The following is a 25,818-nucleotide window of genomic DNA, read 5'->3' as shown; positions in this document are numbered from 1 at the left end:
ACTGTAATTTTACTGTCCGTAATCCCAGTCATAATTTAGCTTTTGTTTTTGTTGAAATTTTTTTTGGCTAATGTGCAAAATAAAGAGATACTTCTGGAAAACGTACAGAAGTTTAACACAGTACTGTCCATGAATTGAGTTCGATATCAGTTCACATCACTTTCAAGGATCAATTTATTTGCTTCGAAATGTCAAATGTGGTTTTTGTTTCTTTTAAAGGTCACATTAACAAAATCTAGAATAATTTCAACATAATTCCAATGAACTTTTGGTTGTAAGTCATCTTGAAAAGTAAGTTCACCCCCACAAAAAAAATATTCCATATTAAATGCCAAGTCTGTAAGCTCATAAACCTCAATTTGCTTACATTCATCTCGAAGAAGATCCTTCTATCTTTAACAAGACATGACCTTGACCATTGTTGACTCTCAAAGCAGACGTTAAAAGCTCTGCTGCCACCTATGTTTCATTACACATGCTGTGGCGCCCTCTTTGGAAGTGCAGACTCAGATTGTCTGGTACTCTCTATGCAGAGGAAAATTTGTCTGGTAGTGGTCATTCTGTACTCTGTGAGATGTACCTGTTTATTTAAACTTACTTGCAATTATACCATACCATAGTGTCCACGGGGTCAACATTTGGGGGTGTCTGGCGGGCCTTATGCAGCAGACAATCTGTCTGGCGATGGGTTTTTTATACTTAGTAGAGTGTAATTGTTCATTCTAACGTGGATTCATGTGGTACCTCCTACGTTTAATCCAGCCCAAATTTTGGGACCCTTTGAGGGGGGTCTGGGGGGGCCTATGCAGAGGAAAATTTGTCTGGCATTGGTAATTCTGTGCTCTGTGAGATGTACCTGTTGATTTCCACTTGGTTTCATGTGGTACTTTTGATATATGTTCTAGGCCAATTCTACCACAGTGCCCCCAGGGTCAACTTTTTGGCTGTGTCTGGCGGGCCTTATGCAGCAGACAATCTGTCTGGCGATGGGTTTTTTATACTTAGTAGAGTGTAAGTGTTCACGTTAACTTGGTTTCATGTGGTACCTCCTATGTTTAATCCAGCCCAAATTTTGGGACCCTTTGAGGGGGGTCTGTGGGGGCCTATGCAGAGGAAAATTTGTCTGGCGGTGGTCACTCTGTGCTCTGTGAGATGTACCTGTTGATTTCCACTTGGTTTCATGTGGTACCCCCAATGTTTGATCCAGCCCATTATTTGGCCCCCCTCTTTGGGCCCCAGGGGCCCCACGCAGCAGGGGGTCCCCGGCAGACATCCATATCTGAATATGTTAGGTTACACAATAAATGTTTCTGTACTCAGATATTGGTACCTTGTTCGTTTGACCAAAATGCTCTGGGCTGCCGGCCTATAATCTCAGTTCCTTTCACAAAGCTCGGAACAAGTGTGTGTCTTCCCTCAGGAGAGCCAGGAAACAATATCTCTTTGCTCTCAAGACTGAACTCTCAAACCTGTCTCCCTCCTCCAAATCCTGGTGGCATCTGGTCAAATCTGTTTCTGGTATTTGTTCCCCATCCATCCCCTCCCTTACCTCAAATGGCCACACAGCTGACACCGCAAGTGAAAAAGACGAATGCCTCAACTCTGTGTTTGACTCAAAATCTTGTGTTCCGAACCCATCTTTCTCACACCCACCTTTCCCAGTCGCCCCCAGCTCCTCCTGGACTCTATGTCCTTCTCTCCTGACAAGGTGGAGAAGTTTTTGTCAAACCTCGACGATGATTCAGGACCAGACGGCATCAGCCCACGGGTCGTAAAATCCTGCTCTGCCACTCTATCTCACCCTCTCTCTGTTCTCTTCACCCTCTCTTTTGCTCAAGGTCATCTGCCATCTGCTTGGAAATCAGCCAACATTACCGCTTTACACAAAAAGGTGCAAAAACAGATCCTTGCAACTACAGACCAATCAGCCTGCTCCCCATAATCAGCAAGGTCATGGAATCAATCATCGCTTCTGACATCAAATCCTTCCTTTTCTCCAATGACTTGATCTCGGATCATCAATTTAGATTCAGACCAGGTCATTCTACTCTGGACATGCTGCTTCTGCTGTCTCAACAATGCATGGAGGTTCTTAATGCCAAACAGGAAATCAGAGCCGTCTCCCTCCACATATCATGTGCCTTCGATACGGTCTGGCACCCTGCTCTGCTCACCAAACTCTCCTCCTATGGTATCCATGGAAATCTCCACGCATGCCTTGCGGACTTCCTCTCTGGTCGTAGTCAACATGTGGCCCTGAATGGTATTCTCTCATCTCCCATTCCTGTCCAGGCTGGAGTTTACCAAGGCAGTGTTCTGGGCGCTGTTCTTTTTCTGGTCTTCATCAATGATCTCTCCGACTCTCTGGAAAATCCTCTCTATCTCTTTGCTGATGGCTCCACTCTCTGCCACTCCATACCTCATCCCTCAGATCGACAGTCTGCAGCCTCCTCACTCTCTGCAGACCTGGACAAAATCACAGACTGGTCAAACAAGTGGAACATGTCTTTCAATCCTGACAAATCTCACACTCTCACCTTGTCTCTCCGAAAAGACCGACTGGACAATCCTCCCATCCACTTTCTGAATAATCCTCTCCAAGAAGTTCTGTCACTCAAGCTTTTGGGTCTCACTATCTGCCATAATCTTTCCTGGGAAAACCACATTTCAAATCTGGCCTCCAAAGCCAGTCGCCGACTGGGCATCCTCCGTCGTGCGAAGTCCTCCCTTAGCACACCTGAGCTCCTCACCACATACAAGGCTTTCATCCGCAGCTCAATGGGATACTGCTCTCCCCTCTGGGCTGGTGCTCCTGCCTCACACCTAGCTCGTCTTCACGCTGTTGAAACCAAAGCATTCAGAATCATTGGAATCTCCCGCGATGAAGCTAACTCCAAGGGCCTCTCACTCACTCACCGCAGGCAGGTTGGTGGTCTTTCCGTCTTCTACCGACTCCTCTCTGGCCTTGCCCCCACCAGCTCTCTCTGGGCTCTGTCCCCCAAATATTCCTACAGGTCGCACAAGATCTGCCTGCAACCCTCTTATGGTTAAACTGCCAAAATCAAGACTCTCTGCTCACCTTCACTCCTTCATTCCTCTTTTCTCCCGCCTCTGGAACAAACTCCCTCACTCTCTTCAATCCCACTCCACCCTCCAGATCTTTAAAACAGCTGTTCACCACCATCTCTTATCTTCCCCCATCCAAAACCTTGATCTTTTCTACCCCCGCTAATTTCACCCCAATTCCACTTTTTTGAAATACCAACTTCTCTCCTGGAAGTCCTTGGTGTCCTTGTGTTTTATACTTCTCCCTCCCCCCCCCCCCCCCTTCCCACGCCTCCTCCCCCCAAGCCCTCTCCCTTCCACACATCTCCCTGCTCTCAAATGTTGTGTTTGTGTGCTTCCCCTTCTCTCCTCATCTTGTCTTCCGCTCCCTCTTTTTATATATTTTGTTTGTCTGGTTGATTTGTTTGTGAAGTAAATGTTAGCTCTTTCACGAGCCTCGATTCAATATCCAAAAAAAAAATAAAAAAATGTTCATGCCATCCCGATTGATTTTGGTCGTCAGGATTTCTGTTCATGTGCACCAACCAATCTGGGGCAGATTACGTCATTTTAAAAGTGTGGTATTGATGTAAAGTTGCATTGATCATTCCCAATGTATTTGTTCAAAAAGTATAAGCTCCACCATGAGCATGCTGAAAATGGTTAAGTTTGTATGTCTCAAGACGCTGTTGGCATTTGCATGGCACCTTCTCTTACAAGAATGTTTCGCATGAGATCTGATGAGAATGTCATGAGGAATGTTCGTACGGATGACCCACCCAAAGCACACTCGGCCGGTATTGTACATTGCTTGTTCGTACATGGGGTTTTCCACGCTAGGGATGGGGGGCTTCGACCATTCCCACCACATGATCTTCATTTGCCCACACCGGTTGGAGACGTTTGCTCGGGTGTTAATTGCTTCTCCAGCTCGTATCACCATTCATCGCTTCATCATGGTCAACGATGCAGTGCCAGGAGATCTTGCGGGATCAATTTCGGAGAATTTCGTCATGGGTTTATTTTTTTTCTGCCCTTTGTGCTCTTCAGGCGAGGGGAGGAAACGTGGCCCAGTAGTTACTTGACTCTGCTAGCAGAGGGCGTCACACGCAGTAAACTGCGATGGTTTTAAACTCGGCGTGTGTTGAACGGTTCGAGCACGTGATCAACCTTCAAATTCGGGTATCCAAACTTTTTCAGATCCCGGCGTCGTGGTCGAGTTTATTAAATTATTACTCGCGCTGTCGCACCCGTTGTTCCTTGGACGCACCAATTCAGGGTCACTGTCCGCACGGAAAAGCGTGAAGGTCGCTTCGGACTCCGAATGATTTATTTAGACCTCTAAATAAAGGTGCCGGCGATTCGGCACGGTTATCAATCCACTGGGCAAACGGGGACCGGTCGAGAGCGGGTCCGACCTGGAGCAGGTTGGTGGATGTGGTGGCCCGGCGCAGGAGGTCTTCACTTGCAACTTCCGTTAGCATCCCGACACGAGTGCTCCGACGGCTTCGGCCTCCAAGGCAAGAGGTCTCCGCGTCCCCTTATTGCAATTCGAGATTCATTCACTTTGTTTAGATAAAATGAAGAGTACTTCGCAGTGGTGGCAGTGGTGGTCTTAAAGCAAAGCGCGAGATGTAGTTGAGGAAGGGGGGGAGTATAAGGGTATGGGTTGTTACTCCGGGAAAAGGATCTCTAAATAAGGGTCTAACCAAGAACGACGTCATCAACTAGCGAGATTCACATTCGGAACACACATGTTTACTGGACACTCTACCTGTTGTGCGAAGTTTACTATTTCCCTTTGAATCGAACGATTAATTGATCCGATTAATGTGCTGACCGTCCGAGGGTCTTGGCAGTGGTTGATGAGGATGGGTGGGATATTGGGTAGCGCAATGGGTAAAGGAATGATGTAAATCGGAACGCGGTTGTGTTCAGGCTGCACCACACCCACACGACCACACTGTGTACTTATTACCTCCGCCACCAAAGGTGGGTGGATGGAGGTTATGTTTTCACTTCTGTCTGTCTGTCTGTCTGTCTGTCTGTTTGTTAACAAAATATCTCAAAAAGTTGTGGATGGATTCGGACGAAATTTAGCAGAGATGTAGCGTATGTAACAAGGACGAAATGATTAGATTTTGGTGAAGATCCGGATTCGGATCCGGCTAGTAGAATTTTTAAAGGGATTCTTCAACATTGGGAGATAGGGCCAAACACTATACATAGCAGGATATCTCAAAAAGTTGTGGACGGATTTGGACGAAACCTGATGGACAGGTTGTGTGTGTGACAAGGAAGAATCTATTCGATTTTGGTGAAGATCCGGATTCGGATCCGGCTACTAGAATGCTAAAGTGATTCTTCACCATTGAGTGATATGGCCAACCAGGTGAAGGTATGCTCTCTACTGTGTGCCGTTCTAGTTTACAATAATTGTTACAACCACTTCATTCAAACAAGAAACGCTGAATTTAAAGAGTTTTACAACATTCCCACTGTGAGGTCACTCAGGGGTGAGCAGTTGGGGCAAAGGATTTATCCGGATCATAAATCTGACAAAGCAGTAATGTTGCACCACAAAACTCACTCCCTAAACCCGCTATCCCACCCCCAAACCCCCTCCCCCCCCCCCCCCCCATACAAAACTCGCCTTGTAAGAGTCTGTTGAAGGTGCCGGAGGGTTCACCCTGCTCACACAATCGGCGCCAGATCCGTCTCCATGGAACGCACCAGTCCTGCTCTGGCTCCGCAAGATCTCCTGGCACTGCTGGAGCTGCGCAGATCACAGCGGGAATACTCGGTGATGGGCGTGGTTTCCCCTTATGACGACACATAAACGCGCCTCTCGTATCTAACGTCACTCAACGAAGGTGATTCCCTCGAAATGCAATGCTCGTTTCAATAATTAAAGGAGCGAATCTGAAGTTTGTGCTGGATGTAAAACTTTATCACAGAGGGTGGTGTTGTGATTTGGATGTAAAACCTTATTATAGCGGGTAGTGTTGTGATTTGGATGTAAAACTTCAGAGGGTGGTGTTGTGATTTGGATGTAAAACCTTATTATAGCGGGTAGTGTTGTGATTTGGATGTACGTAAAACCTTATCACAGAGGGTAGTGTGATTTGGATGTAAAACCTTATCACAGAGGGTAGTGTGATTTGGATGTAAAACCTTATTATAGCGGGTAGTGTGATTTGGATGTAAAACCTGATCACAGAGGGTAGTGTGATTTGGATGTAAAACCTTATTATAGCGGGTAGTGTGATTTGGATGTAAAACCTTATTATAGCGGGTAGTGTGATTTGGATGTAAAACCTTATTATAGCGGGTAGTGTGATTTGGATGTAAAACCTTATTATAGCGGGTAGTGTGATTTGGATGTAAAACCTTATTATAGCAGGTAGTGTGATTTGGATGTAAAACCTTATTATAGAGGGTGGTGTGATTTGGATGTAAAACCTTATTATAGCGGGTAGTGTTGTGATTTGGATGTAAAACTTTATCACAGAGGGTGGTGTTGTGATTTGGATGTAAAACCTTATTATAGCGGGTAGTGTAATTTGGAGGTAAAACCTTATTATAGAGGGTAGTGTTGTGATTTGGATGTAAAACCTTATTATAGCGGGTAGTGTGATTTGGATATAAAACCTTATTATAGCGGGTAGTGTTGTGATTTGGATGTAAAACCTTATTATAGCGGGTAGTGTGATTTGGATATAAAACCTTATTATAGCGGGTAGTGTTGTGATTTGGATGTAAAACCTTATTATAGGGGGTAGTGTGATTTGGATATAAAACCTTATTATAGCGGGTAGTGTTGTGATTTGGATGTAAAACCTTATTATAGCGGGTAGTGTTGTGATTTGGATGTAAAACCTTATTATAGCGGGTAGTGTGATTTGGAGGTAAAACCTTATTATAGAGGGTAGTGTTGTGATTTGGATGTAAAACCTTATTATAGCGGGTAGTGTGATTTGGATATAAAACCTTATTATAGCGGGTAGTGTTGTGATTTGGATGTAAAACCTTATTATAGCGGGTAGTGTGATTTGGATATAAAACCTTATTATAGCGGGTAGTGTTGTGATTTGGATGTAAAACCTTATTATAGCGGGTAGTGTTGTGATTTGGATGTAAAACCTTATTATAGCGGGTAGTGTTGTGATTTGGATGTAAAACCTTATTATAGCGGGTAGTGTTGTGATTTGGATGTAAAACCTTATTATAGCGGGTAGTGTTGTGATTTGGATGTAAAACCTTATTATAGAGGGTAGTGTGATTTGGATGTGAAACCTTATTATAGCAGGTATTGTGATTTGGAGGTAAAACCTTATTATAGAGCAGTGGTTCTTAACCTTTTTAAAGGCGCCGAACCCTAACGAAACCCACCGAACACTCGCGGAACCCCTCAAATACGACCAAAAAATTAAGAAGAATTGCTTCTTAATGCGTTTTCTGTTCTTCTTTTCGGGAGGCGATCTGGGAAATGCGTGGTTTTGTTTTGGCAAGGGCCACCCTCAAATCATTTTCGCATGCAAGCCTGCTCCTTTTCTTTGTTTTAATGTCCAGTTTCGAAAATGCATGCTCGCAGATACGTTGTAACGAACGGCGTGACGATCTCAAGGGCAATTTTAGCGATGTGAGGATACCCTTCCATTTGGCGGCACCAAAACGTTGAGAGCGTTGTTGTGCCGAAGAGTTGTTGTTGAGTCTGGCTCTGGTGAAGTTCGATGAGGTCGTCGAGGTATTGGTCGTTGACATCTGCCGTTACAACGTCGAAAGTAAACGGCTGCCGCACCCATTCTGGGTATTGCTCTTGGCCGGAGAAGTAGCCGTCAAATGACTGTCCCAGCTCATCCAAGTGCGTGGCAATCGCTTGCTTCAGCTCCCCCGGTACAGCAGTGCCTCCAACTTCAGACTCATCTTCGATCCCGCTCACGCACTCGTCCAGTAGCGAAAAGTTCGCGAAGTTGTCGTTCTCTGTTCGCCGCCTCCACAACGGTAACTTCTTTCGGAAAGTGCTCAGCTTTTCTTCAGATTCGATGCCATTCACTCCACCGCCCTGCATCTGGCAATTGAGATGATTGAGTGCGTCGAAGATGTCAGCCAAGTATGCCAAGGCGAGGATGAACTCTGACTCTTGGAAGTGCGTTGCATGGCAATGCTGGTGTCCTCGCAAAAACAGGGCTAATTCTACACGCAAGGCAAAAACACGGCTCACTACCTTCCCTCGTGATAACCATCGAACGTTAGAGTGGTAGAGAAGGACTTAAAATTCAGAGCCGATTTCATTGCACAGCTCTTTGAAGATGCGATGATTCAGAGCACGGCTTCGCACGTAATTCACAGTTTCAACGACGATTTTCAGAACATTGGCCAGTTTTGGAGGCAGGGTTTTTGATGCCAGCGCGTGTCTGTGCAGGACGCAGTGCATGACGATGATGTGTGGTGCATCGGCCTTCACCAACGCTCCAAAACCGGAGTTGCATCCCAGCATGGCTGGAGCTCCATCCGAGCAAACTGCAGACACCATGTTCCACGAGAGGCCGTTGCTTCTGAAGAAGTCGTCCACAAGCTTTTTCACGTCAGCTGCCTTCGTCGTTGTTGTTGTGAGAGGCTTGCAGAACAGAAAGTCTTCCTTGATCTCGTCTCCTTTGACATAACACACAAATAAGATGAGCTGGCTCAAATTCGAAACGTCGGTCGTCTCGTCGAGTTGAAGGCTGAATTTTGTAGGGCTCACGACTAAATCTGCAACTACCTGGGCGAGGATGTCGTCGCTCATGTCGTCGATTCTGCATCTGATGGTGTCATTTGAGAGTGGAACGAGAGACAACTTGTTTTCAGCAGCTTTTCCCAGCATGATGTTGGCCATCTTCAACACGGCCGGTTTGATGAGTGTCTCGCCAACAGTGTGCGGTTTGCCCTGCTTTGCGATCAGGTACGCAACTTCATACGACGCAGTGAGGATCGGTTTGTCAATTGGAACGAAGCCGAGAGTGGGCAAGGTAGCACTTGCGTCGAATCAGACTCTCTTCAATTTGAATTCATCCAGCGTTGCGTCTTTGTACTGCTGCTCGCCGTGCACTTTTTTGAAGTGTTCCTGTAGTTTTGCTGGTGCTCGGCTGGAGTTGCTCAACTTGACATTGCAAAGCATGCATTGAGGACACTGACTTCCGTCCCGTTCCATCAAACACGTGAACCCGTACCGCACGTAATCCTCTGACCACTTCCTTTTTTTGCTCGACATACTGCAAAAAAAAAAAAAAAAGTAACAAACTGATCTTAATTGAGTTTGGGCAAATAATTATATGACAAAAATTTAAAAAGGAACATGCTTAAATATAATCAGTACCCCTCTGAAAACTGATAAATTTTAACGAAGAAAACATAACTTATAGTTACGATGACGCGGTTTATTATCTACTCAACTCTATGTCACCTCAAATCCCATTATAATATTACATAGAAAACTGCGAATTGTTAGTTTTGAATTGCGACCAAAGGAGTTATATCACCTCCACCTAATTTTCTGAGTAATTCAATCATATTTTATAATCACCATCCACTTTTGACTTTAATATAACTCTGAACCCGCCCTGCATATCCACAAACATTTCCAACTTACTTTTCAATTAATCATTAACTCCAAAGTAAGGCGCGACCAATGACGCACGGCACACGGCAAGCTAATCGAGGCTATTCACTGGAATTTCCGAACACCTGCAAAGTCCAAAATCCAGTAAGTAAGTAAGCAAGTAAGCACCATCAACAGAATAATTAGCAAGTTGCTCATTGATTCAACTTACTACAGTCAGTGTGAAACAACTTGTCTTAAACACAGACCAGAGAAACCATGAATGGGATGGGAATACAATTACAAATAACATTTCCATTCGTTCGTAACATACATAGCAAAATAATAATAATATTAATAAGCGTAATTACACATAGATTCAAAATTGATACAAAACTTTAAAAAACAAAAAAACAAATTGCAATGCGTTTCGGAGGAGCTCCGCCGAACCCCTGAGACTGGCTCACTGAACCCCTGGGGTTCGGTCGAACCCAGGTTAAGAACCACGGTTATAGAGGGTAGTGTTGTGATTTGGATGTAAAACTTTTTTTATAGAGGGTAGTGTTGTGATTTGGATGTAAAACCTTATTATCGAGGGTGGTGTGATTTGGATGTAAAACCTTATTATAGTGGGTAGTGTGATTTGGAGGTAAAACCTTATTATAGCGGGTCGTGTGATTTGGATGTCAAACTTTTTTTAATAGAGGGTAGTTTTGTGATGTGGATGTAAAACCTTGTTATAGAGGGTCGTGTGATTTGGATGTAAAACCTTATTATAGAGGGTAGTGTTGTGATGTGGATGTAAAACTTTATTATTGAGGGTAGTGGTGTGATTGGGATATAAAACCTTATCATAGAGGGTAGTGTGATTTGGATGTAAAACCTTATTATAGAGGGTAGTGTTGTGATGTGGATGTAAAACTTTATTATTGAGGGTAGTGTTGTGATTGGGATATAAAACCTTATCATAGAGGATAGTGTGATTTGGATGCAATATTGAATGAGAATTCATCCTTGCAAACCAAGTTCCAGACGTGAGCGAATAGCTGTGGTAGACTTACTAACGGTTTATTATTTTTCGCCTCAAGCCAGGCGTCAATCTTGCTGGCAGCTTATGTTCGGGTCCTGTCTGTTCGTCTGTCCATCCAGAGAATCTGCTTGAAAAGTTTATTTACATACGCTTTGCCATCACCGCTACCTATATTCTGCCTTGAATTTTTTGTTATCCCGTGTACGCGAACGAAGCCGAAAGCGGGGTTAAGCAATTGGTTAATGTCTGTCCGTCTGTCCACAAACAACAGTTTATGATTTAGAAACAACTTATATTGTATATATATATATATATATATACTGTATATATATATATATATATATATATATATATATGTATATATAGTTGCGGATCTCGGATTACGACACTCCCCTTACCGAGGGGGGGTTAATCCCCTCGTCTATTAAGCTGGCCATCCGGGTCCTAGAAGATATCGCGCTCCTTTGCGGGGTTGAGATTGACCAGGGTGACTGGTCATTTGGTCAATGGGTTCCCAGATACCTTCGCCAACCTCGCCGCAAAGCAGGGCGCTACTTCTGCCCGAGCCACGGACAAGATGGAATTTTGCCGAGCGGTTTAGCAATCAGAAGCTCGAGCCGTTAGCAGAAAGACTAACCCGATTCTGAGCGGTTCTAATCGTGCTACCGATACTCAATGGGGAAAAGACAAAGGCGATCAGACGAGAGGAAACCAAAAGGTAAGGAAAGAACAAATATGATTTATTGACAACACTAAAAGAGGAAACGAAAGGCAAGAATATACAAAAGAAGGAAATAAAAGGACATAGGGCAACCTTATACAGTCTTATATTATCTTACGCCCAGGACAATACAAACACACTTACACGAATGGGGTGGTGGTGGTGGGAAGGAAGAGAAGGGTCCAAGCAGATGTTTCCAGGCTCCGGGTCCGCCGCGAAGAATGGCAGGCAGCTTCGCGTGTCGTTGGCGCGTGACCGGACCTTATAATTATGCGGGGGACTGGGATGCCGCGTACGTAATCTTCGGGCCAACTCTCTCTCGCCCAGCGTTCGTCTTAGAAGGTACCCTCGCGCAGGTCGCTCAACAACGTGACAATCAATCGAGCGCTCCCCGTGCAGTTCGTTCACATTCAGCATCCCCCGGCGCAGTCCTTAATCAATGGCCTCCCCTTGCGCATCTCCGTGAGAGGGCTTGGCGCTTGCGCTTTTATAACCCGCTTAGAAATCAAGCCACGCTTCATCGAGCCACGCCTATTAACGAGCTCACCTCAGCCCTGGTTGGCTGGTGGGGGCTTACCGGCCATGCCCTGGTGGTGAGTTGACGTGGCCACACCTCGTTCTTGCCGCCCCGCCCCCTTCTTCTCCAAGCCTGACCTCGTGTTCAATGGCGGCTGAGCCAGGCAGCGAACGCTACTGGCAAGCCAAGGAACACAATTTGGAGGAAGGCTACGCCGCAATATGAATTGACAAGAGGACCTACTCTTATTTAATTAATACAACGCAGATTGTATTAACAGGAGATTCGGAAAGAGTCAAGAGGCACAGGGGAGGCATTTCCCTGATAATTACGGCCAAACCACCAATCGGTGCGGGGAAGACCGGGCGGGGTGACGTCACAACGTCGGGCATCCTGGGTGCCCATATAAGGTCCACATCTGCACAGTGGGGGTTCTCAGTCCAGTTACCCGAGTCCAGGAAAGGTCACGTTGCGGTCCTGTGAGAGTCAAGCCCATCAGGTGCTGCAGTGAGAGTCAAGCTGAAGGACCGGCAAACTTATATTGAAATCATGATGGGACGATGGGACAATCACGTCATGACGTGCTATGGGTGTGGAGCTTACGGACACGTAAAGAGTTCCTGTCCCGGTTTGGTGAGACCATTAGAAAATCGAGACCAGGTGATTGCAGATTCTCCTCCCTCCCCACCTAATGTGGCGGATGATATGGTCCAATCAATCCAATCCGTTTTGTTTCCATCTCTTTCCTGCACGCGAACGGGGCCTCCATTGTGCCCGCCGAACGGGGCCCGCGAACGGGGGGTGCGGCACGCATTGAACCCTTCTTACTGGGCTGAGGAGCAGTTGACTCTGAAAAGAATGTTACTGTGCATGTACAGACCATAACTGCTATTTCCGTCTTGTCCCTCTCCTTGTCTATCTACTGTGGTGTGCTTGAGGGCCTGTTCAGGATTAGTTTACTTAAGACTCTCCTGTCTGTACAAAACCTGGGGTGTGTATTTTGGCATCGGTGAATAAGTTTGCATACAAAATGTTTGCGTATTCTCTGTCCCCGCCCCCCCCCTCCCACACCACCCCCACCTTTTCGTTAATGCTCATATGGATTAATTGTGTCTCATTTGAGTCTTTCGAGATACCACAATCGTGAAACCGTATGGTTTATAAATCCAATAAGGCGCACATTTTGAGGGACAAATAGCGTGAAGTTGTCCCTTATCGAGTGCGACAACCCGCTTTAAGTCGCCAATTTGAGTGGCTCGGTGGGAGGGGGAATCCAGCGTGTCACTCAATTGATTTCAGACGAACCAAGTTGAGCTAGGTAAATGTGCAATACATGCCTCAATTCGGCTCGGTGCGTCTGTGCCGATTGAGTGATGCGACCGCCATGACAAAACAATTTTTTATACCAATTTGAATTACTAATTTATTTATTTATATACGTGCATGCATTTATTTATATACATTTGCGCATGCGCTGTGTGTTCACAGGGGCTCAGTTCGGCTCGCCGGGCACTTTTAACCTGTCGTTGCTAGCATGAAATCTGTAATTCAATTCGTCTTTTAAACATAATTTTCAGTATTTAAATGAAAGAGTGTCAATTTTGAAATGTTTAACCATAATTGTTCTGTTCCTGAATGCAAATCCGTCTCACAAAAATATGGGAGTACAAGAAATATGTGTGGATGAGAGGTGCCAGTTCGTACCATTTATGGTTAATCCAAGCGAACAGTAGCAGTGTATATAGCAACATTAACTTTTACCAATAGATGCAAAAATCTAGTTAAATTTTTCTTGTGGCCCTTTGGAGGGACTAATTCGGAACCAAACAAACAATATATATTGTTGCGGTTTTGAGAGTGTACATATGACATCATTAAAGGTTAAAGGTTTGCCCCCCATAGTTAGTCCACAAGCAACACGTAGGCCCATTAGAATTAGTTATGTCATAGTATGTGTAAGAGTAGGCCATTTCCCTAGTGACATCTGCGTTGTGTAAAGAAATAATAAGCTTAGGTTCTTTTCATTTTGCGGCCACCCTCCAATTTCCATCATGGGCATAATCGATCCCGTGCCCCATTTGGCATCCCTCAATTTGTTACGCTTTGGGCTACCCGCAGCAGTTTGTTACGCTTTGGCCGCCAGCAGCGTTCGCTGCCCTTGGTTTCGCTCGAAACTAGTCCAATGACACGAGGTAGGCCTGGAAAGAGGGAGGAGCGTGAGGACGAGGTGTGGCCGCATCAAGAAGCGCGTCAGAAGGCGGTGACGGTAAGGGCAACAACCAACCAGAGCTTGGTGGGCATGGCATGCTAGGGCATGGCAAGAAACGTCTGGGGAGTTCCAGAGGGTTCCAAGGGCGTGGCAATAAAACCCTTGGCGCAAGGCCCCCACCTCAGATGAGAAGGGATGCGCGGTGTTGAACTCAGATGAGAAGGGAGAGGCACTCGGCGAGTCCACCTCAGATGAGACAGGGATGCGCGGTGTTGAAGGACTTGATGAGGACGGGAGCCAAGCGCTGGTATCAAGAGGACTGGTTGGAAAAGGACACGGAGTTGAGAAGGGAGAAGCGCATTGCTCACGTTTATTGAACCAGTACGAACTATTCGCTTATTACGTACGCGGCTGAGCCACGAGTGTAACCGCCAAAGCCTGCCCAACCGATTCGCTCTATAATAATCCCATGCGCACCAACGACATGTGGAGAGCTCCTGGCCGCTGCTGTTTGTTCGTCTCCTTCGCGGTGCGAGTTGGGGACCGGAGGAAGAGCTGCCTGGACGCCATCCCTGGACCATCGACCTGTTCGTCTGCAACCCCGTGTGAGTGTGTCTGAGTGTGACGGGCCCGTTTGTCCAGGGATAAGTTAAGACTGTTTAAGGCTGCACTGTGTATTCTTCTTCTTCTTCTTATTGTACAAAGTGTAAATAAATCTGTTATTCCTCTCTTCCCAAATTCGACCGTTTCAGTCATTTCCTCCATTGGGTAAGCGTGGCACGATTACGAACCGCTTGGATCGTGTTTAGTCATTGATAACGGCTCGGGTCACGAGTCGCTACCGCTCGGCGTTTCCACTAACACCCGTGATTCGGGCGGGGCTTATTTCCTCGTTTCCGGTCAGCGTTAGTACTTAGGTAATAGCGAATTCATAATCCTAAAACCTTATTTAACGCTGTCCGGGAAGGACGTCATATGTCCCGGGTCCCGTCGGCTAGTAAAAGACAAGGGGACTAATCCCCCCTTGGTAAGGGGAAAGGCCGGCGCTGAGATCCACAACAATATTCATAACAGCACTCACAGCTGCTATAGCTGCCTTCCCCCCACCCTGCCCCTCCCAACATGATTGATAGTAAATATCATCCCATTAAACTTACCCTGGACATTCACAAGCCCCAGATATGTCCTTCCCATCAGTGTTCAAAAGAACCTCATCCACATACACAGTCCTGGTGGTAGTGATCACCGGTAGTGATCCGTCAGGAGGTTGTGTAACACGCGTGCTTCCACTCGGGCCTTGCACCCACGTGGTCGGGAGTTTGCAGTACGAGCAGGTGCTCTTTCAGCGAGTTGGGAAAGTTCTCCAAGTCTTTCGTTGTGCAGAGGCACAGCCCTTTCTCTCAGGTGCTTTCCAAGTATTTTTGAACTATTCGAGCTTTGTGAGCAATTTATGGAACAATCCTTATCCCGGACACATGATGTACTTTATTTCGCCCCAAATGCTGCCATTTCCTGGGATTTCTGTGAATCCAACATTCACCACCACCAAGCAATTCAACATTCACCACCAAGCATTCAACCATAAGCACCAATTCCATAAATTGCTCACAAAGCTCGAATAGTTCAAAAATACTTGGAAAGCACCTGAGAGAAAGGGCTGTGCCTCTGCACAACGAAAGACTTGGAGTAATTTGGAGTCAGATGATGTCATTTCCAAAGTCACGTATTAATTCAACCATAAGCACCAACGGGCCCTCTGCTAGTTATTAAAATAAAAGGCAAAAACTACCACGAGATCATTCTTCTCTTCACAGGAAGTGACGTCATGATCTCGACGAGGAATTATTTCCACAATCGATACATTAATCGCAAATGGATGCCGTGCTCACACTGCGTTGGGATCATTTTCCCGAGGTGTACATACAGTCGTGGCCAAAAATATTGGCACCCTTGCACTTTTTTCAAATAACACAATTTTCTCTAAAAATAAGTTGAAATTGACGAAAGTATTTGGTCTCCACAATTCTTTATTTCAGTGTTAATATTACAGGACCTTTTTTTAAATTCAGATCTTGATATATCCTTTTAAATCAGAAAATAAAAAGAAATGGCATTGCCAAAATTATTGACACCCTCGACTTAATATTTGGTATCACAGACTTTGGACAAAATAACTGCAGTCCAGCGCTTCCTCTAGCCACAAATGACCTTCCCACACCTCTCTGCTGGCAGCATGACCCACTCTTCTTGTGCAAACTGCTCCAGTTCTCCCAGATTTGAAGGGTGCCTTCTCCCAACTGCTGTTTTCAGATCCCCCACAGGTGTTCAATGGGATTTAGATATGGACTCATTACTGGCCACATCAGGACAGTCCAGCGTTTTGTCTTGAAACGTTGCTGGGTGCTTTTTGAAGTGGGCGTTGGGTCATTGTCCTGCTGCAAGACCCATGACCTTCGACAGCGACCCAGCTTTCTGACATTGGGTTGAATTCATATTGCGCTCCAAAATGCCTTGGTAATCTCCTGATTTCATGATGCCATGCACACATTCAAGGTAGCCAGTGCCAGAGGCAGCACAGCAACCCCAAAATATCACTGAACCTCCTCCATATTTGACTGTCGGGAAGGTGTTCTCTTCTTTGAAGGCTTCATTTTGTTTTCTGTAAACATAGAGATGATTTTCTTTACCAAAAAGCTCTATTTGGTCTCATCTGTCCACATGACATTCTCTCATTCAGGATTCATTCAGGATTTCTCATTCAGGATTCAGGACATTCAGGATTTTGGCTTGTTCAGGTGTGAACGAGGAACGCATTGCTCAGCGAATGGTGAGCAATGCGCTTTGGCAAACTCCAGTCAGGCGTTCTTATGCCTCTGTCTGTCTGTCCCTCTCTCAGCAGTGGGGTCCTCCTGGGTCTCCTCCCATAGAACCCGCTTTCCTTGAGTTGGCGACGGATGGTGCGAGTTGAAACTGTTGTACCTTGTGTCTGAAGGTCACCATGAATCTGTTTGGCAGTTGATCGAGGTGCTTTCTCCACCACTGAACAATCCTTTGCTGCAATCTTCAATCAGGTTTTCTCTTGCGGCCACGTCCAGGGAGGTTTGCTACAGTGCCATGGGCCTTAAACTTCCTGATAACATTGCGTATGGTGAACACAGGAACATCAAGATCTCTGGAGATGGACTTGTAACCTTGAGATTGTCCATGCTTGGCTACAATCTTGTGTCTGACCTCCTCAGACAATTCTCTGGTTTTCTATATTTTCTCCATGCTCATTGCAGTACACACAGTGACACAAAACAGCAGAATCCTGTTCTCCATTCAAACTGGTTGAACGAGTGATTTTTATATTGCAGGTACCTGCAACTCACCACAGGTGAGTTCAATTCCAAAGTAAAGGAGAATCACCTGCTTGAAATCTAATTATTTCTAACAACTTGGAAAAGTTGCCAATAATATTGTCCGGGCCATTTTAGGATTTCTGTTTGGAATAAGCTAAGATTTAGTAATTTTTTCAGCTTTCTTTGTGTTGTTCCACTGCAAACAAAAGTAATACATTTGTGGATACCAAAATATTTTTTCTTTTCACAATTTTCTGGAAGAAATGGTGCATTATTGGAAAAAAGTGCAAGGGTGCCAATATTTTTGGCCACGGCTGTGTATGTTTTGTAGTTTACATTTTTGTAAATTGCCAATTGTACGGTCTGACACACGATCTCTTACTAATCGATATCAGTGACGACAACTTGATCGCCTTCGTCATATTTACAGCTCCAAATAGTACGTCATTTTGAGCACAATAATGCATCAGCGCCTTTGTTACAAGGAATGAACTTGAAGGTGATGATTAGACTCGTTAATCTATCGTGATGATGAAAGAACGAATCGAATGATTGAATTGATTGATTAAACTAGGGCGTGCCCGCACGTACGTGCTTGCCCGTACGTGCGTGCAAAAAAACATGCGTGCAAACAACAACAACAAAAAAAAACTTTGAAACCACGTGGCAGTAACGACCACAGAACCCCCCTCTATTTACATGAAATGGTTTGGTCCATTCGCAAAGCCAAAGCGAACGGCTTGCACGTGGCAGTAACGACCACAGAACCCCCCCTCTATTTACATGAAATGGTTTGGTCCATTCGCAAAGCCAAAGCGAACGGCTTGCGAGTACGGTGACCATACCTTGGGAACCACTTGTCCGATTAATTTCAAACCTTGAAAAGGCACATCCTCGGGTCCCCAGCAATATACCTGGCAAGTTTCAAGTATATCGGACCGGTAGTTGTCGAGAAACAGCGGTCGCAGACAAACACACACACACAGACACACACACATACACACAGAGATTACTGGAATTATAGATAGACTAGGACGTGCCCGTACGTGGGTGCCCGTTCCTTGCCCAAAAAAAAAAAAAAAAACAATTTGTGTAGGGGTGTGTGTGTGTAAACATCCTAGGGCGTGCCCGTACGTGGGTGCAAAAAAACATGCGTGCAAACAACAACAACAAAAAAAAACTTTGAAACCACGTGGCAGTAACGACCACAGAACCCCCCCCTCTATTTACATGAATGGTTTGGTCCATTCGCAACGACCACAGAACCCCCCCCCCCTCTATTTACATGAAATGGTTTGGTCCATTCGCAAAGCCAAAGCGAACGGCGAACGGCTAAATCGCCATAGCTCGGTAACTACTTCTCCGATTAATATGAAACCTTGAAAAGGCACATCCTCGGGTCCCCAGCAATATACCTGGCAAGTTTCAAGTATATCGGACCCGTGGTTGTCGAGAAACAGTGGTCACAGACAAACACACAGACACACAGACATACAGAGATTACTGGAATTATAGATAGACTAGGGCATGCCCGTACTATATATATATCTAAAATTATATCCCCCCCCTCTATTTACATGAAATGGTTTGGTCCATTCGCAAAGCCAAAGCGAACGGCTTGCGAGTACGGTGACAACCCCCCCCCCTCTATTTACATGAAATGGTTTGGTCCAAAGCGAACGGCTTGCGAGTACGGTGACAATCCCCCCCCTCTATTTACATGAAATGGTTTGGTCCAAAGCGAACGGCTTGCGAGTACGGTGACAATCCCCCCCCCCCCCCTCTATTTACATGAAATGGTTTGGTCCAAAGCGAACGGCTTGCGGAGTTTGGTAAAGAAATCGCCATAGCTCGGTAACTACTTGTCCGATTAATATGAAACCTTGAAAAGGCACATCCTCGGGTCCCCAGCAATATACCTGGCAAGTTTCAAGTATATCGGACCCGTGGTTGTCGAGAAACAGCGGTCACAGACAAACACACAGACACACAGACACACAGACATTCACACAGAGATTACTGGAATTATAGATAGACTAGGGCATGCCCGTACGTGGGTGCCCGTTCCTTGCCAAAAAAAAAAAAAAACGCTACCCGTACGCTCTACCCCGCCCGTACGCCCGTACGCCCGTAAACAAAAAAAACAACGCTCTTCGCTTCCGCCCTTCGCTCTGACTGAATTGGGAGAAATAATGCGCATAAGAAATCGAGAAATTATTATTTTCTCCGGAAGAAATCGAATTACGAACCGTAATGGCGCACGCGCTCGGCTCGGCTCGCTCTCACATCGGCCACGCCTACGCAACAACGCGTTCTGTGATTGGCTGCCGGAAGTGCAGTCTTCACTGTCCGGAAGGTCGCAAATCGCAGTTACGATGAATCGCAAATTAGTTTTAATTAGTTTTAAAACATAGTTTAACGGCAACATAGTTTTCCAACGTGAAATAAATGAATACGCTCTCAAATGTGCCGTCCGAGGCAGAGTCTGTTCGCCACGTTCGGCACACGTGATAGCTCGCTGCTCTCTGATTGGTTGAATCGTTTTTTGGACATAGCTCGGTAACTACTTCTCCGATTAATATGAAACCTTGAAAAGGCACATCCTCGGGTCCCCAGCAATATACCTGGCAAGTTTCAAGTATATCGGACCCGTGGTTGTCGAGAAACAGCGGTCACAGACATACAGACATACAAACATACAAACATACAAACATACAAACATACACACAGAGATTACTGGAATTATAGATAGATGTTGGACGATAAATCAGCTCGATACACAAACGGGGCGCAGAAGCGACTTTTACCGATAAGTTGTAACTAAAGGGTTAAATGAAATAAAAACAAACTAATTACTAAACTCGTAGCGTGGGGACCGAGTACTGTGAGTGTGCGGTATGTACCTGCGATTGTGCGCGATGCGTACCTGCAGTGTGAGGTACGTACCTGTAGCTGTAGTGTATTGTGCGTACCTGCGAGTGTGCGCGATGTGTGCCTGCAGTGTGCAGTGCGTACCTGTAGTGTACGTTGCGTAGCTGTAGTGTACAGTGCGTACCTGTAGCTGCAGTGTGTGGTGCGTACCTGTAGCTGCAGTGTGTGGTGCGTACCTGTAGCTGCAGTGTGTGGTACGTACCTGCAGCTGCAGTGTGTTGTGCGTACCTGCAGCTGCAGTGTGTGGTGCGTACCTGCAGATGCAGTGTGTGATGCGTACCTGCAGATGCAGTGTGCGGTGCGCACCTGCAGCTGCAGTGTGTGGTGCGTACCTGTAGCTGCAGTGTGGTGCGTACCTGTGGCTGCAGTGTGTGGTGCGTACCTGCAGCTGCCGTGTGTGGAGCGTACCTGTAGCTGTAGTGTGGTGCGTACCTGTAGCTGTAGTGTGGTGCGTACGTGTAGCTGCAGTGTGGTGCGTACCTGCAGCTGCCGTGTGTGGTGCGTACCTGTAGGTGCAGTGTTGTGCGTACCTGTAGCTGCAGTGTGTGGTGCGTACCTGCAGCTGCCGTGTGTGGTGCGTACCTGTAGCTGTAGTGTGGTGCGTACCTGTAGCTGCAGTGTGGTGCGTACCTGTAGCTGCAGTGTGGTGCGTACCTGTAGCTGCAGTGTGTGGTGCGTATCTGCAGCTGCCGTGTGTGGTGCGTACCTGTAGCTGTAGTGTGGTGCGTACCTGTCGCTGTGGTGTGGTGCGTACCTGCAGCTGCAGTGTGTGGTGCGTACCCGTACCTGCAGTGTACTGTGCGTACCTGTACCTGTAGTATACTGTGCGTATTGCACGTGGTGAATTTAAGCGACGTACCTCGTACAGTGGTCGTTTGGAATGAAACGCAGGGTGTGGTTATAGTGTGTGTGTCACACCCGGATTTCATGTACGATCTTACTTTGTTTGTTTGTTTGTGCTGCGAGAGAGACAAAGACAAAGAGTTATCGATCACATCAATTCTCAGTCCATGTTCTCTTTTTCCACTCCCAACCCCAAATGTTAAACATATATAGGTACGGTACCACGTGATCCAGAAACGCGCGCACCTCTCCTCCTCCATCACGAACACGTTGAACATGCTGCGCTTTGGTCGTCTCCTGGTGAGAGCTCAATTCACCTTTACTTTATCCTCCTGATAAATCGGTTCTTTCAGCTGTAACATCTGTTCTCCTTTCTCTGTCCCTAATACCTCCTAACACTTCCTAACACCTCCCAATACCCCCATCTCCCTCTGGATGTTTACTCCCGCCAGGGAGTAATGCATTCACTCGTGTCCGTGTGTGTGTGTGTTCGTATATTCGTGTGTTTGTGAACAAGATATCTGGAAAAGTTCTGAACGGATTTGGATGAAAGTTGGTGGGATGATTGCCCTTGGGATAAGGAAGAATTGATTAGTTTTTGGTGAAGCTCAGGATATTATTCCGGATCCAGGAATTTTTTTGGGGAAAGATTTTTTCTGTTTTACTGCATTAAAGCTTTTATTGTGGCGGACACAAAAGCCCACTGGCGTGGTGACATCATTCCGCGCACCAAGTGGGCGGTGGCCACGCCCGAGGGGTAGGCGTGGCCTCATGATATACACCGGGCGCGCAGCCCGGAGCGGGCCGGTGTTACAGTGAGCTACTGAAATAAAGACGCTTATAAGTTACCGCTTGTCCGCTTCCTCCTTGCTCGCAAGCAGCGCGCGTAACGCCGCGCTTTACTGGTGACCCCCTCGACGTTGGATCTGCCGGAGTGATCCTTCCACACGCGACGCCATTGCCATGGCCAACTTCATCAAACTTCCCGAATTTTGGGAGGCTCAGGCCGAAGTCTGGTTCGTCCAGGCCAAAGCCCAATTTCAGCTTCGGCGCCTCACTGGCGATGACACGCGCTATTGCCACGTCGTCGCCTCCCTCGGGCCCGGCACGGCCGCTCGAGTTGTGTCCGTCCTTCGCCACCCACCGGACGGCCACAAGTACGAGGCACTCAAGCGGCTACTCCTAGCCACGTTCGGCCTCACGGACGACGCACGGGCCGACCGCCTCCTGGATCTCCCCGAGCTCGGTGACACGCGCCCGTCGGTCCGAATGGACCATATGCTGTCACTGTTGGGCGACGAAGCCCCCGGTTCTCTATTCCGGGTGCTTTTCCGTCGCCAACTTCCAGCGCAGGTTCGCCTCGCGTTGGCCGGGACCGGGCTAACGGAATCCCGAGCATTGGCAGCCGAGGCGGACAAGTACTTCGCCGCTTCGGACACGCGGGCGAGAGTCGGCGTGGCCGTCACGGCCTTCGTGGCTGATGCTGCTGATGCTGATGCTGATGCTGCTGATCCACAGCATCAGCTTATACAGCATACGCAGCATGCTGATACGCACCTCGTGACCGCCGCCACGCCCCGCCCACCGCCGCGGCGAAAACCGCCACCTCCACCGGCCTGGCGGAGCCAGCCGCGCTCCTCCAGCTCCACCACCTGGTGCTGGTTCCACGCCAAGTTCGGCCACGAAGCTCGGCAGTGTCATCCGCCATGCTCCTTCAACAGGTCGGGAAACTCCTGGGCCGGCGCTCAATAGTGGCGATGAGCGCCGGCCGTTCGAGCAGCCTGCTGTTCATAACGGACACCTTCTCCGGGCGCCGTTACCTGTGCGACACGGGAGCGCAGGTGAGTGTCGTTCCCGCCGGCACGTCAGACAAGCACGCCGCGGGTGGGGGCCCCGCGCTGCTTGCCGCGAACGGGACGCCCATCCGTACGTACGGAAAACGCTGCCTCTCTCTGCGGTTCGGAGGGCAGGTTTTCCGATGGACGTTCGTCACCGCCGATGTGCCCATGGCACTGCTTGGCGCGGACTTCCTGTGCGCTAATGGGCTCCTGGTCGACGTCAAGCGCAGACGTCTTGTCCAGGCCGAGACGTTCAGCTCACTCGCTTGTGCGTTGCCCAGCTCAACGAGCGGCTTGCCAAGCGGCTTGCCGAACGGTTCGGTTCCGGCCACGTTGGTCTGTACGCTTCCGGCAGCGGACGCATTCACCCGCCTCCTCGCCGGCTTCCCGGCCCTCACACGGCCCACCTTCTCGGCGGGGGCCGTCAAGCACGGGGTGGCCCATCACATCCCCACCATCGGGCCACCGGTCTACGCCCGGGCACGCCGCCTCGAGCCGACGAAGCTGGCGGTGGCAAAAGCGGCGTTCGCTACCCTGGAGCGACTCGGCATCGTTCGGCGCTCAGAGAGTGCTTGGGCGTCGCCGCTACACATCGTGCCGAAGCCTGGCGGGGGATGGCGACCGTGCGGGGACTATCGCCGTCTCAATGACGCCACGACTCCCGACCGCTACCCCGCCCCCCACATTCAGGACTTTTCCGCCCGTTTGGCGGGCATGTCCTTCTTCTCGAAGGTGGACCTCATACGCGGCTACCATCAGGTCCCCGTCAGGCCGGAGGACGTCCCGAAGACGGCGGTCATCACGCCGTTCGGACTCTTCGAGTTCCTGCGGATGCCCTTCGGTCTGAAGAATGCGGCTCAGGCATTCCAGCGACTGATGGACAGCGTCCTGCGTGACTTGGATTTTGTCTACGTCTACCTGGACGATATCCTCGTCGCCAGCACGTCCCGCGAAGAGCACCTACGCCACCTCCGCATGCTCTTCGAACGCCTGGGCCAGCATGGCCTGATTGTGAACCCCGCAAAGTGCCGGTTCGGCGCCACCATAATCGATTTTCTGGGGCACCGTGTCACCAGGCACGGAGCCGTCCCCCTGCCGGCCAAGGTGGAGGCGGTGAAGGGGTTTCCGCGCCCCCGCACGATCAGAGGGCTGCAGGAGTTCCTGGGCATGGTGAACTTTTACCATCGGTTCCTGCCCCGTATCGCCCAGCTCCTGCGCCCCCTGCACGAAGCTCTCCGAGGTAAGCCGGGCAAAGGCGACGTTACCTGGACCGAGCAGATGGACACGGCGTTCACGGGCGCGAAGCTCGCCTTGGCTAACGCCACCATGCTCGCGCACCCGGCGCCCGATGCACCGATCGCCCTCACCACCGATGCCTCGGACTACGCGGTGGGCGCGGTGCACGAGCAATGGGTGCGTGGAGCTTGGCAACCGCTGGCGTTCTCTAGCCGGCAGCTTCGCCCGCCCGAACGCCGTTACAGTACCTTCGACCGCGAGTTGCTCGGGCTTCACTTGGCGGTCAGGCACTTCCGCCATCTGCTCGAGGGCCGTGCGTTCACTGCCTTCGTCGACCACAAGCCCCTGATCTTCGCGATGGGCAAGGTCACCGAGCCGTAGTCGGCCCGGCAGCAGCGTCACCTCTCGGCCGTGTCCGAGTACACGACGGACATCCAGCACGTCGCGGGGAAGGACAACCCGGTGGCGGATTGCCTTTCCCGGGCCGTCGCCCACGCAGTCCACCTCGGCATCGACTATGCCCGGATGGCAGCGGACCAGGCCGCTGACCCCGACGTCCAGGCCTTGCGGACCGCCGTCACGGGCCTCCGCGTCACCGAGGTGGCGTTCGACGGCGCGGGCGTGGCCCTCTTGTGTGACGTCTCCCTCGGGCGTCCTCGCCCCATCGTGCCCGCGGGCTGGCAGCGCCAGGTGTTTGACGCCATCCACGGCCTGTCCCACCCGGGCGCGAGGGCCTCCCAAAGGCTGATCGCCGACAAGTTCGTCTGGCATGGCCTCCGGAAGGCCGTCCGCGGCTGGGCCAGGACGTGCCTCGCGTGCCAGCGCGCCAAGGTGCACCGGCACACCCAGGCCCCGTTGGCCCCGTTCACGGTGCCGGAACGCTGGTTTGACCACGTCCACGTGGACCTGGTGGGACCTCTGCCCCCCTCGCGGGGTTTCACCTACGTCCTCACCATGGTGGACCGCACCACCCGGTGGCCGGAGGCCGTGCCCTTGGCGTCGACAACGGCGGCCGATGTCGCGCAGGCTTTCATCGCCACCTGGGTCGCCCGGTTCGGCGCCCCCTCAGACATCTCGTCCGACCGCGGCCCCCAGTTCACCTCGGAGCTCTGGGGGGCGGTCGCGCAGGGGCTCGGGGTCCGGCTGCACCGAACCACGGCCTACCACCCCCAGGCTAACGGCCTGTGTGAGCGATTTCACCGCTCATTGAAGGCCGCGCTCCGGGCCACCCTCCGCGACGGCAGCTGGGTCGACAGGCTCCCCTGGGTCCTGCTGGGCCTCCGGACGGTGCCCAAGGAGGACCTGTGCGCATCCGCGGCGGAGTTGGTCTTCGGGCAACCGCTGCGGGTGCCGGGCGAGTTCCTCCCCGACTCCACGGCACCATGGTCCGCGGCACAGCAGCGCTCCGCTCTGCAAGAGACCGCCCAGAGGTTCGCCCCGGTGCCAAAGGCATGCCACGGGCACCCACCGACGCACGTCGCCCCGGAGCTTCGCACGGCGGAGTACGTCTTCGTCCGCCACGATGCC

The 25,818-nt window shown here is 49.1% G+C and overlaps 2 protein-coding genes across 3 annotated transcripts in view; one reads left to right on the top strand and one right to left on the bottom strand.

Moving 5' to 3' along the window:
* LOC137439733 (serine protease 23) overlaps positions 1 to 21,477 on the bottom strand; it is a 56,843-nt gene extending 35,366 nt beyond the window's left edge. Inside the window, exons 1-2 of one of the 2 annotated variants that reach the window (XM_078768037.1) lie at positions 21,234 to 21,477; positions 5,699 to 5,821 (exon numbers count right to left, since the gene is read on the bottom strand). In XM_078768037.1, the coding sequence (XP_078624163.1) occupies positions 5,699 to 5,821; positions 21,234 to 21,477 (367 nt within the window). Of the gene's footprint in view, positions 1 to 5,698; positions 5,822 to 21,180 lie in introns of both variants that reach the window. The other variant, XM_078768038.1, reaches the window with a different exon arrangement.
* LOC137439729 (NADP-dependent malic enzyme) overlaps positions 21,437 to 25,818 on the top strand; it is a 140,830-nt gene continuing 136,448 nt past the window's right edge. Inside the window, exon 1 of the mRNA XM_068135769.2 lies at positions 21,437 to 21,517. Coding sequence (XP_067991870.2) covers positions 21,494 to 21,517 — 24 coding nt within the window. The 5' untranslated portion in view covers positions 21,437 to 21,493. The remainder of the gene's footprint in view (positions 21,518 to 25,818) is intronic.

This window comes from Myxine glutinosa, chromosome 14 (assembly GCF_964187855.1).
Source record: "Myxine glutinosa chromosome 14, kmMyxGlut1.1, whole genome shotgun sequence".
In the NCBI taxonomy this organism is placed as follows: domain Eukaryota; kingdom Metazoa; phylum Chordata; class Myxini; order Myxiniformes; family Myxinidae; genus Myxine; species Myxine glutinosa.
The sequence above is the reverse complement of the archived record's forward strand: the minus strand, read 5'-3'. Positions and strand labels throughout refer to the sequence as shown.